The 13,343-nt window shown below is 39.0% G+C and overlaps 1 protein-coding gene across 1 annotated transcript in view; it reads left to right on the top strand.

Annotated features, from left to right (window-relative positions):
* The window catches only part of sh2b3 (SH2B adaptor protein 3), an 89,839-nt gene that overhangs the window by 52,303 nt on the left and 24,193 nt on the right, over window positions 1-13,343 (top strand). Inside the window, 1 exon segment of the mRNA NM_001100247.1 lies at window positions 11,923-12,024. Within this exon segment, the coding sequence (NP_001093717.1) occupies window positions 11,923-12,024 (102 nt within the window).

Below are 13,343 nucleotides of genomic sequence, written 5' to 3'. Positions count from 1 at the left end.
CAGCAATAGTACTAAAGTGACTTCCCGGAAATGTAATGTAGGTCCCCAAAACATAGTTTCATACAATTATATCAGTGCGTGTATGGCCATCTTAACTCATCTTCTGGGCTTTTATTCACCAATGTAGTATCTCTTCACCACCGCCGATGTGCTTTATCATGTATCCCTGAATACATTATTTAGTTCTTGGGTATCATGTTCTTTGCTAAAGTTAATATGTGTAGGTATTGACTTTCACATACATTTTACTCCTACAGAATTCTTATGTTAAAGATTAAAAAGTTGAAACAGAATGTGAAAGGGTTTTCCATCTCCTCTATTTCACAATCCGGAGACGTTGTTACACTTGGTTCTTGCGCTTTTTGTCCACTTTGCAAGTAGAAGAAAAAAATTATAACTTATGAGAAATCATGGTGTCACAATTCCTTCCCTGTGTTGTATTTTTGGCAAAGTATAACGGTGGCCATATACTGCAAGATTAAATTTGGCCCTACATGTGTGTGGCCAAGTCGAGTTTTGCTACATCACTAAGGGGAAGATTTATCAAAATGTTAGTTTAGAGCTTAATACAGGTATAGGACCCATTATCCAGAATGCTCGGGACCAAGGGTATTCCGGATAAGGGGTCTTTCCGTAATTTGGATCTCAACACCTTATGGGGCTGATTTACTAACCCACGAATCCGACCCGAATTGGAAAAGTTCCGACTTGAAAACGAACATTTTGCGACTTTTTCGTATGTTTTGCGATTTTTTCGGATTCTGTACGAATTTTTCGTTACCAATACGATTTTTGCGTAAAAACGCGAGTTTTTCGTATTCATTACGAAAGTTGCGTAAAAAGTTGCGCATTTTGCGTAGCGTTAAAACTTACGCGAAAAGTTGCGCATTTTTCGTAGCGTTAAAACTTAACGCTACGAAAAATGCGCAACTTTTCGCGTAAGTTTTAACGCTACGCAAAATGCGCAACTTTTTACGCAACTTTCGTAATGGATAGGAAAACTCGCGTTTTTACGCAAAAATCGTATTGGATCCGAAAAATTCGTAAAGAATCCGAAAAAATCGCAAAGTACCGATCATTACGAAAAAAACGCAATCGGACTCCATTCGACCCGTTCGTGGGTAAGTAAATCAGCCCCTAAGTGTACTAAAAAATCAATAAAACATTAATTAAACCCAATAGGATTGTTTTGCATCCAATAAGGATTATTTATATCTTAGTTGGGATCAATTCCAAGGTACCGTTTTATTTCTACATAGAAAAAGGAAATCAGTTTTACAATTCTGAATTATTTGATTAAAATGGAGTCTATGGGAGACGGGCTTTCCGTAATTCGGAGCTTTCTGGATAATGGGTTTCCGGATACCTGTACATAGAAACTCACCCATCAAATGGTGAGTTTCTAAAAATCCCATAGGAATAAATGGAGTATAAGTAGAGTATGATGTAAGCACTAAACTTACATTTTGATAATTCTGCCCCCAGCCACACACGTAGGCTAAATTGCGTTGATGGGCCAGCAATTGGATCTTACACTGGGACCTATTGAGGCCTGACAGACAATGACTGCATTTGCCCCGATGCAGTCCTTTTCCAAGGGGATTTTCAAACCTTCCCAGATGTTCCCAATATTGAGCCAGGTATTGGTGGGCAGGCCTGTCTGGGACTTATATTTGTCCGTATAAGCCCTCCTATTCTTCTTTCTCTGCTTGTTTTTAAGCTGCCCATGCATGAATTGATAAAAACTGCCAACTCTGTCCCTTCAGACCAAGTTGTGAGTTTATTGACCTGTTTGTGTGGCCCACCGCTGATCCTCCATGACTAATATCTGTCCGAAAATTAGCCATATTTGAAAATCACATTAGATGAAACCTGCATAGGTGTATTGAGTCTTTTTACAGTCTTTATCTAATGGCTTCCATAGGCTCCACTGTATGATAGATCATTGACCCCCAGGGCAAATAATTAGATCAGTAAGATTTGTCTGAGCGTGCAGGTGGCCAAAAATGTATACCTGTCTTAAGGTATACTGTAACTTCCCAATGCCCCCTAGTGTTGAGTATGGCTCTCGGCTACTAAAATTCTCTATTTCTTTATAAGCTCTTTTTGGTATAAAGACAAACATAAATGATTCCCATGCTAGTAATCCTAAGGTACAGCTAGTCACTTGTTACAGGAGTTACATCTTCATGTGTCAAAGGTGCAATAAAACATATATCCTTGGACAATACAGCCGGACTGGTTACCAGACTACCAAATTATTTTTCTAATAGTAACATGCAGTTTAGTATATGACAGAAAAACATTCCTCTCCATTATGAAAAGGAATACATAACCATATATAAGCACAAAACATAATGGATTCCTTTTTAAAGTGATACTGACACAAAAAAAAAATACTTTTTAAAATGTTGAATTTTGTAAGTAATTATTACTTAATTTTCCTAACCCTGACAGTTTTGCAAACCTTACTGTCTCTTTTCAACCTGACGTTTAGAATTTCTGATGCTAACGGACTACGGAAACTCAAATATGGCAGCCTCCTAAAAGAGTAACTTGGGGGAGCTGATGGGTAATGTAAAAGCATTAGGAAGTACACTTAGGGCTCTGGCACACGGGGAAGATTAGTCGCCCGCGATTAACTCCCTGTTCGCGGGCGACTAATCTCCCCGAGTTGCCTAGCCCTGCCATCCCACCGGCGAACATGTAAGTCGCCGGCGGGATGGCAGACGCGGCGGGGCGATTTCCGGAAATCGCCGAAAAAGACTCGCGAGTCTTTTTCGGCGATTTGCGCGAAATCGCGCCGCCGCGTCTGCCATCCCGCCGGCGACTTACATGTTCGCCGGTGGGATGGCAGGGCTAGGCAACTCGGGGAGATTAGTCGCCCGCGAACAGGGAGTTAAATCGCGGGCGACTAATCTCCCCCGTGTGCCAGAGCCCTTACAGCAAAATTATAAAAAGCTAATGCAAAGACAGTGTTATAATATATTTAATAAACTGTTTAATTTCAGGTGTCAGTATCTCTTTAAAACAAGATTTACGCTAACAATGCTACACCCTCAATCCAGTTTTTGCCCGTTTATTAGCCTAGTTTGAGTTGAGTGAAACACTGATTGGCTCATAATGGAAGCTTTACAGTAGCATAGGGAGATAACCTTACAGATTTTTAGACACATACTGTTTTTAGCAGTAGATAAACAGGTGAAGTACTTCAGCTGGCTCTGCTATAATAGATTTAAAAGATCAGAAAACCAAGTAGCCATATGATTATGAACTTGAACTGTTCTAAAACTCTGTGTAATGCATTGCATACCTTACTGCCCACAGTTTGGTAATCTCATTTCCAGCTACCATATGTGTGTCCCTTTTCCCTGTTAGAATTGGCTGCAACAGACCACTGTAATTGTGAGAATACAGTCCTGCCTGCTTGGATCAATGCTGTCTGGAATCATTTTCCCAGGGAAACTTTTTGCTGCCTGTAATTGTCTTATGTTGGGTGGTCATAGGTTTGTAGTTCTTTCCTGTATGTAGGAAGAACATTCCTGAACACCATTGGTATCAGTATGTTAAGGGCACCAATTTATTAGATACAGTACTTTTATTTTGTTAATTTTTTGTTGCGTGTGACAATGCCACTCTGGGCAGCAACTGAAAGGTTAAGTTTGCATGGTAACACCCAGTTTAGAATCTGCGCTTCTAAGCACAGCACTTCCCTAAGCAAAGAATATTGTGACAGTCATGTGAATTCTCTAAACGGATGCTGTTAATTATATTATATGTTGGTTTGATGCTGGCCAAATTTGTTGCCAGTGGAAAGTTAACAGTTGGCTTGGTGATACTGATCTGCTTCTGTGATGTTCTATTCTCACCCTAATCATGCTTTCTGACTCCCAGTAAAAAGCGCACGATAGAAACCCTTATCAGTTCAGCACATTTCCCATGACTTTAGTTCTTGCAGCCATACTGTAAATCTAGCAGCAAAGGCCATTAATCTGTTTAATGTCTTGTGCAAAGGTGAAGGCTAATGTCACGCTCAGAGATATATAAGCATTTGCCATAAGTGATTTTGTAGGAAAAGTATCCGTGACTAAGGCTATTGTCTGATGGAGCAATTTAGTTGCCTATGTACGATAGGTTACTGCTAACGCAGGTAACTAATAGCTCCAAGATGCCCTTCCACCGACAACAGAGGCAATCTCTGGTGGAAAGGCCTACGTATTGCTTTGATTTTCTTAAGTCACGCGAAGTTGCCTGCAGGAGGAAACTTTACGTGACTGCCCGTGCATAGGCATTCTGTATTAAGCACAGTTGCACCTGCATTCGCACTGAATGTTGGAAATGATACCAACCGCAACTGTGGCTAATGCAGGCCAAAATAAAAGTGCAGTTGCAGGAACGTTATATTTTATAAGACATGGTACTGCACTTCTATTAAGAGCTTTGTAATACTTGTAACTGAATTAAAGGCAGACTGTGAAGGCCTCTGAGTTGGGTTTGAGAGGTGCTGGGTCAGCAGCAAAAAGGAGAAAATGGAAGGAATGACTGAGCTCTGCTAGGCCCTCTCCATCTGGTTTTGACAGAGAAATGTCTATTCCCAGCATATTTTATGAAAACTCCCAATATTCTCATGTAGTAGCTATGATTTAACCCATATTTCCTTGAACCAAACTGGTCCATATGCTTGTTGCTTGGATCATTTTGAGGGGGTAATGGGTTAAGTCAGTAAATCTCCGTTTTACAGCGATCAACATGTTTTTCTGTAAAGAATCTAGCTATTCCCACAGTGGGAGTATTAGTGGAACACATCCGTTTTGTTCCATTAATTGGAAACATTACCTCGGGGCCCTTTGAAGAGATGATTTGTCTAAAAGCAAAGTCCATTCTTCTTAACCCTTTTGACTGCCAGCAAATTGAAGTGAAGGCCCAATAATGTCCCACAGGACTGTTTCTCATAGAAAGTGCAGAAGTCATTTTACTCATAGGTAACACACAGTTTTGGAACAACATTCTAGCTTATGTTTCAGAATGCAGACCAGCATATTCTGGAGACATTGATTTCCTGTGGAAATGGTTAGAAAGGGTATATTAGGAGCATTTCTGCTGGATGCTGGCTATGCTTTTCGGAGGTATGTTGTGGAAACGGGAATGCAGATCTTTTGACTTCAGCTGTTTTAGAACAGTAGAGACATAGATGGCAATAGATGCTGGGAAATGTAGTTCTGTTTGCCCACTGGTGGGTCTCTACTGGCCAGTCCATTTGTTAAATAGGCTTTAGGGCAGCTTAGCCTGCATGTACCCAATTTAACAATACCAGTCAAAATTGTGCTAAAGCTTCCTTTAATATTATCTCTATAGTGTTTAATTGCTATAATTTTATTATTCGTGTTGTCTTGTAATATGTAAACTTTTTTTTGCCTGTTCTTTTCTTTGTCTCTGTTACTAATTTCTAATGAATCATGCTAATTGGCTTAATCTAAATGAAAGGAATAGAGAGTGATGCTAGCTGCAGAGAAAGAGACAGACTGGGGGCGGCTGTTGTATTAGCACATGATTAAACCAGGTTAAAGGGACACTTTCATCTAAATTAAAAAAATATATATTTCTGGTTGCTCTCCAACTACCTTATCTGCCTTTTAGCAGGAGTAGATTTAGTAATCTTAGGACATGTGCCCCCTGTGAAAGAGACAAAGAACAAGAGCAGTTCATCCATGCATCATGCCTTGGTATTAAGTATACATAGGTTAGTTGTAGATTGTAAGCTCTTTTGGGCAGGGCTCTCTTCACCTCTTGTATCGGTTATTGATTGCTTTATATGTTACTCTGTATGTCCTATGTATGAAACCCACTTATTGTACAGCGCTGCGGAATATTGTGGCGCTTTATAAATAAATGTTAAAATTAGAGTTACAATAGGGGATGCACCAAACCCACTTTTTTGGGTTTGGCTGAACCCCAATTGCACCCTGAAGGATTCGTCTGAATTCCGAACCAAATCCTAATTAACATATGCTAATTAGGATTGGAAGGGGTTAAAAATCTGCGCACACAGCGGAAAAAATTTTTCCCTGACCATTTTACCCTTTCCTAATGCTAATTAGCATATGCTAATTTATGCTAAAATAGATTTGGTTTGGGTGGGACCATGGATTCGTGGACCCGGTTTGGCCAGGACCGTGGACCAAACTTGAATATTGTGCATTCTGGCTGCAGAGTTGGCCAAATAGCATTGATCTTCTTGGATCCACTGCAGCTCCTTTTCACACGGGCCGTTGTGGCATCCACCAATCAAAAAGGAGCATTAGCTGATAAAATTTCCAGTTTCTACAAAATTAATATGGTATGATATAATGGAATGTTCTGTTAAAGCTGCTTCCTTTGCCCCATGGTGTTTTATAAGGAGTATCACTAAACATCTAAGTGATGTTGGGTCACCCAAGAAAAAATATGGGGGCATAAAATATTCTTAGTAGCCTTGTGTTTTTGCATGACTGTATGAATTCATGTACAACAGTACGTGGCAGCCACTGTAATGTTTTCGCATTATTATTATTATATACCACATCTTGGCAAAAGTCATTAAATGCATTTTACCAGTGTCAGTGATTACCAATGCCAGTGTACTTTTCTGGCTTTTTAGTGCAAAGCTATTAAAGATAATCCTTACTTATAAATAGGGTTAATATTCGCTGAGTTTTAAATTAAAAAAAGAAAAATAGCTTAGAGAAACAAAAATGGAGAAGCTTTCCCAGCCGTTTGTATTAGTAGGGTGTAGGAGGACGTGGTAGGATTGTTCTCTATAGTACATTTTAATTCATATGTAACTGTGTTGTCCAACACAATGTACCCACGTCTGGATTTTGTTTCTTTTCATCCAAACCCTCTCCAATTAATCAAAGACATATACTTCCCAAAAAGGACAAAAAATGTGGTTTGAAAGCAAGGCTTCTGCCTCTTCCTCCCATGTAGTGTAAAGCAAATAATCCAGAGACACTGTAGGCTCTTAGCACTGACATGATTTTCCTCATTTCACACCATTAACCCTTTCTCTGTTTTCCTTTCCTTTCCTGGCTTTCTCATGAATATTTTGCATGAATATCTGCAAAAACACATGTTTTTCTTGTATTGTGAAGTTTCCTGTCTGGCATGAATGGGTCAGATTTGCACTGTTGGATTTGTAGGCACCAAAGAAGGAGTGCGTCATGAAATGATCCCTGTATCCACTAGAAACCTAATCCTATTCACCTGCACACTCTAAAGGATAATAATAATACTAATAATAAAAAGGACAACACTCAGTATTTCACAAAGGGCTTCTTACACCGAAGCATAGACTTAAATGGAGAGGGATGTGGTTTGTCTGTAGGGGACAGACAAACTGAATGCCATGCAGGGAGTCCAGTCGCCAACCTGTAACCATTCCACTGATTTTTTGTCAATAGACACTGGCTAACTGTTATGCATATGCTTCTTGTCTGTGTTACAAGCTATGGAAAGTCCTGTATACAATTGCAAGATTCATACCGGAAAATAATAATTATGATAATAATTTGATGCTGGGCTGGTGCTTTAGATTTGAACTGATCAAAACATTGGTATATTGCATGCACTGTTTTTCACTCATAATATTATCATCTATATTTATATACAATAGCTATAACTAATAAGCATATATTTTTCTTTGTACTGTTTGTGATTAAGTATATGGCTTAATTGATTTGGAAATCATTGTATTCTGTGGTTCACAGTGGTCCAACTTTTTGCTTGTATTAAGCTCTTCGGGTTGTAAAAATTGCCTTATTCCTTAGTTTTTTTAAACTGTGGTTCAGATGTTTTTGGAGGGTCCAAAAGACCATTCTAATCTTGCAAATTGGGTTTGTTCACTCCACCAATTTAGGAAACAGATACAATCTTTATTTTGTGCTCTATAAGTCCTATATCTATTAAGTGGGTTGTCAGATGGAATAAAAAGCTTCCTTCCTGCATATTTGATACTATATCATGTTTATCGGCTCTGACCGGTTTTGATCAGGATATGAAACTATATCATAGTTTGATAATATTTTAGACTTATCAGCGAGGGTCAGTGCAAATTTGGCATGCTTAGATCATGCTGCCACTTGTTCTCTTTTTATGATTATAATCTGGTCTCTTTCAGAGTCCCAAATAGAACAGGATTAAGGGCAGTGGTACATGGGAAGATTAGTTGTTATGGGTGACTAATCTCTCTGCAATGCCATCCCACCGGCTAGACTGTAAATCGCCAGTGGGATGGCATATGCGCCGATGCGATGTCCCGCAGTCGCCTTAAGTTTTCTCTCAAGACAACTTCCGGCAACTGCAGGGACATCGCAGCGACATGTATGCTATCGCACCGCCAATTTACATTCTACCTGGTTGGATGGCATCGTGGGAAGATTAGTCGCCCGCGACAACAAAGATTTGTAGCGGGGCGACTAATCTTCCCATGTGCCACTGCCCTAAGGGTGAAGACACACGGAGCTATTTAAAAGCCCCTGCTATAGACAGTACTGAGAATTGACTCTGCTACACACGTAGAGACCATTATTCGTAAATGATCAGGATTGTCTATTTTTGTAGCTGCTGCTACTAGTAGCTCTGTGTGCCCTCAACCTCAAAGGAGAACTAAACCCCCTTCTACAGGCAAAAGCCCCATCAGCTACCCTTCATTGGCCCCCTCCTTGCTCATTCATAGGAGGAGTATTCTGGATCTTCAGATCCTCTTTTTTTTCACTTTGCTGATGGACAGAGCTTTCTCGCACGTGAACAGTTAAATCGGGTAATCACGGACTAGTTCCAACTGCGCATGCACCAGAAAGCTCCGTGTCAGCGAATTTGCTGGCAAAATCAGAAGACCTAGAGGATGGCACCTGGGAAGTACGCTGTGTAACTTGGCATCTATAGGTTTCTAGAGAGGGCCACTTTTCCATATAATACACTATGCGAGGACGGAGCAGGGGAGGGCCTTTGCCTCTGGGGTGTTTAGTTCTCCTTTAAATAACTGAAAGCCTAGTTGTAAGGGCCCTTTATTTGACTTTTAATTTAAGGGCCCTGTTTTTTTGCCTCACATGGAAACTTTGGGCAACATTGGAAAACCAAAGCAACGCATATGCCATCCTACCAGCGATTCACATTGTTGCCAGTGGGAAGGCATTTTGCCCAAAGATTTATCATGAGCGACTAATCTCCCTGTGTGCCAGTGCCCTTAAACGTGGCAAATACAAGTGATAAAAAGTGATGGTAAAAATAATGAATAATTAGAAGCTAATGTGATCTGTGGACAGAGATGTTTGGACACATTCTCAAGGACCTGTGGTTGTCTCTTCGGATAAGAATTATAGAAGTGCATCACTATAACTACGCACTGAGAGATTATAGCTCTTGTCCGAATACCCACCTTTTCCAGAGATGAAATTGGGATAGTGTATTGAGCCGCATACTCCATGACCCTGTATCCTCAGACAAAGTTATAAACATTGGGCAAATTTTCTATCATTGTTCACCCTGCATCTGGCTAAAATAAACCAAACCAAAAAGATTTTTGAGGAAGGTCCAGGAGTTGTGACCGAAACGTCGATTTGTTTGCACCAATAAAGGATATTTTTACTTTTTGATCAAACCCCTGCAAGTGCTGTGTCCATTCGGAAATAAAATACATGGCAGTTGAAAAGTGGCAGTTGAAATGGAGTTAAATATGGAGTTCTACCTAAATTTATTATAAAGCAGAGTTGGCGCTCATACAAAACAAACCACCATGTGTAGTGAATTAAATCAAACAATTAATATTTATTGATTAGTTACAATAAAAAAATTTCACACATAAATACATATTGCATTTAAAAAAATAAATAAAGTGCACCGATACATAAAAAGATAGTCAGGAGTTCATTTTTAACCTCGAATGAATTAATGAAATAAGACCTAACAATTCATAATTGGATGGAAAAGGTGCAATATAAATAATCAGAGAGAATGGTTTAAGAACAGGCCCGTACAATTAGTCAGAATACAAATGCAAGTAATACATTTCATTGAAATATAGGCTAAAAAATGGGTAGGAAAACCACCAAACGGACTGGGTAATTGCACATGTACATAATCCTTAGTTACAAAAATAATTGCGACTTTAACAATGTCCAGCAAATGGTAAAATACAAACAAATCCCTATAGGGAGCTCGCTCCAAAAATTAACACCCAGTTGGGGAAAGGCTAGCAAATGTAATGCTAAGGGTGAGTGCTCAAACTCGAGGCGTATAGATGTGCTAGTGTCACATTCTAACCTATACGCCTCGAGTTTGAGCACTCACCCTTAGCATTACATTTGCTAGCCTTTCCCCAACTGGGTGTTAATTTTTGGAGCGAGCTCCCTATAGGGATTTGTTTGTATTTTACCATTTGCTGGACATTGTTAAAGTCGCAATTATTTTTGTAACTAAGGATTATGTACATGTGCAATTACCCAGTCCGTTTGGTGGTTTTCCTACCCATTTTTTAGCCTATATTTCAATGAAATTTATTACTTGCATTTGTATTCTGACTAATTGTACGGGCCTGTTCTTAAACCATTCTCTCTGATTATTTATATTGCACCTTTTCCATCCAATTATGAATTGTTAGGTCTTATTTCATTAATTCATTCGAGGTTAAAAATGAACTCCTGACTATCTTTTTATGTATCGGTGCACTTTATTTATTTTTTTAAATGCAATATGTATTTATGTGTGAAATTTTTTTATTGTAACTAATCAATAAATATTAATTGTTTGATTTAATTCACTACACATGGTGGTTTGTTTTGTATGAGCGCCAACTCTGCTTTATAATAAGTTTGTTTTTGAAAGGGGATTAGTTTTGGAGGAAGGCGGCTGGTCACTTGATTTTATCACACATATTTTGGTGTGGGGACTTTATTGTGGAGTAATTTAGGTTTACAGGTGATTAATTAATATCTTTTCACTTATTGTTAATAAATTTAAATTTAATTTTCTTTTGTCAAGCGCGGACAAGGTTTAGTATTTATCTGAGTTCTACCTAAATGTAATTATGTGCACAGACACGTACTTTAGAGCACGGGTGAAACTGTTTATATAAAGTCACAAATTTAGGTGCAGTTCTATTGTATATGATGAATACCTTCAAAATGCAAATGTATTCATCTCTCCTCTTTAAATGGCATGGGAAATAGGAAGAAGTAAAGTGGTATTTGTTATGTGAATGGTACAGCTTGCAATTCTCTCCACTGAACAGTCCTCTAAAATGTGGCATATGTGATGTTTTATTTGTTTCTATTACTGCGTCTGTATTTAGACTTCTTTTCAATGTGGCATTGTGCAGTTGTATGCATTTGTTGTCGTTTCAGTTTAGGGTTGCCACCTTTGTCTGACTCAATTCTAACTAAGGGGCGGTCTGTGATGTCAGTGGGCGGGTTGATGACATCAGGATGGAATAATGAGTCTTGTGGGCAGGCCAGTGATGTTTGTGGGTTGACCATGATGTTGGTTATTTTGCCTGGTTTTTCAACCTGGAGAAACCAGGCAGGAAGTTTTGAACTGAATAGACAGGTGGCAACCATAGTTTTTCTATTTAGTGACAGTGCTGTGAAGAGCCAATAAAATGGTAGGATCTAGTTCTAAGAAAACGCAAGCACATCAACCTGTGTAAATATGAATATTTAGAACACAAGCTTTGCTGTCTTCATTTACAATAAAAGTCATTCTGTTAAAGCCAGTCATAATGAGAGGCTGGAGGTAGTCACTGATACTTTCAAAAGTAATATCTGTATGCTGAAATGCGGGCATATGGTTTTCACTGAATTACAAATAGGACTCTTATCAAATCTCAACCTTTCTAGTTTCACTTTAACACTGATTTTGCAGCTCTGTTTATTTTTTATTTACTTGCAGTGCCCTAGAACAAAGCTAAAGGTTTCATGCTGCAGTATTCAGGAGATCCGGAGATGCAGTCGCCTAGAAATGCCTGACAATGCCAACACCTTTGTGCTCAAGGTATGGATGCCCATATAAAATAATTCAGTGGGGAAGGACTAAGTTAATATCTTAGACAATATCTTATCTTACAATATCTTATTGGTTGCTATGGTTACTACACCTGGGCAGACTTTTATCACATTCCCCTATTTGTGTTTTTCCTTGCTTCAAAAATGCAGTAGTTCTGGCCCACTTAAGGACCATGCCAATTGTGCTGTTTGGGCCACTTAATAACCATTACATTGTTCCCAAGTCCTATATGCAGCCTAGAGTTTTTAATGCTATAGCGTTTAGAGCCCTTAATAGGATAATTGCACAGCGGGCGATTTTGAGCAGTCTCTGAGCAAGGGGCGATGGCAGAGATTTCTTGATATTCCCACTCAGTATACCTGTCTTATCTTTTTTTATTCTCCTTGTTTGTCAATGTGTTGGGATTTTAGTATAATCTTGCTCCCTGCTTCGTGCATATTTTTAGGACTGTATAAAAACTTTTCAGACTCTTCTTTGTGCACTCTTCACCTCTTGTATCGGTTATTGATTGCTTTATATGTTACTCTGTATGTCCAATGTATGAAACCCACTTATTGTACAGCGCTGTGCAATATGTTGGCGCTTTTTAAATAAATGTTAATAATAATAATAATAAAACCCACAGAACCAATGTTTCCTCTAAGCAATGCACACACATTTTGAAGCCAGTGCACTGAAAAGAAAACGCACAATTCATCTGTTAAGGTGGCCATACACATACAGATATTATATTGGTATAATTGTATTGAGGGAGATGAGGCGACGGATATCGGCAAAGGCATTTGATATCAATCATCTCTTCAGTCGGGGTGGTTGGAAAATTCTTAACAGCACTGGCAAACGTTCAGTACTGAATCATCAAGCAGAGGTAGAATTATTCATATAAATGCTGAATGCAGGTGGAACGCAGCATGTTCTGTCAATTTGTGACAACCCTTAAGCTTAGCTTCTCAATATCCGCTCAGAGCACACTGAGCATGTGCATATCACTGACATTTCTAATAAAATCCAAGATGGGTAGCGCCTGTGACAACTTTACAGTCATGGATCATTACAACTATAGAGATGCTAAACCTTTAGGCTGGTGTAATAAATTATATGGCATTTCTAGCCATATTAATTTTTTTAGGGTTTAGTTTTTATTTAAAGCTAATTGTAAAATGTAATCTCTTCCAGATATACCTGTGATAAACACATGCAGAGAAACAGCCAAACCACTCTCCTCTGCCAACTCTGGTGGGTGTCTGCACAGATTTTGGAGCAAAAAATTGATGCTCCAAAATCTGCTCCATGTGTCTGCACCCAGG

Source organism: Xenopus tropicalis, chromosome 1 (genome assembly GCF_000004195.4).
Source record: "Xenopus tropicalis strain Nigerian chromosome 1, UCB_Xtro_10.0, whole genome shotgun sequence".
Taxonomy (NCBI): domain Eukaryota; kingdom Metazoa; phylum Chordata; class Amphibia; order Anura; family Pipidae; genus Xenopus; species Xenopus tropicalis.
The sequence above is the reverse complement of the archived record's forward strand: the minus strand, read 5'-3'. Positions and strand labels throughout refer to the sequence as shown.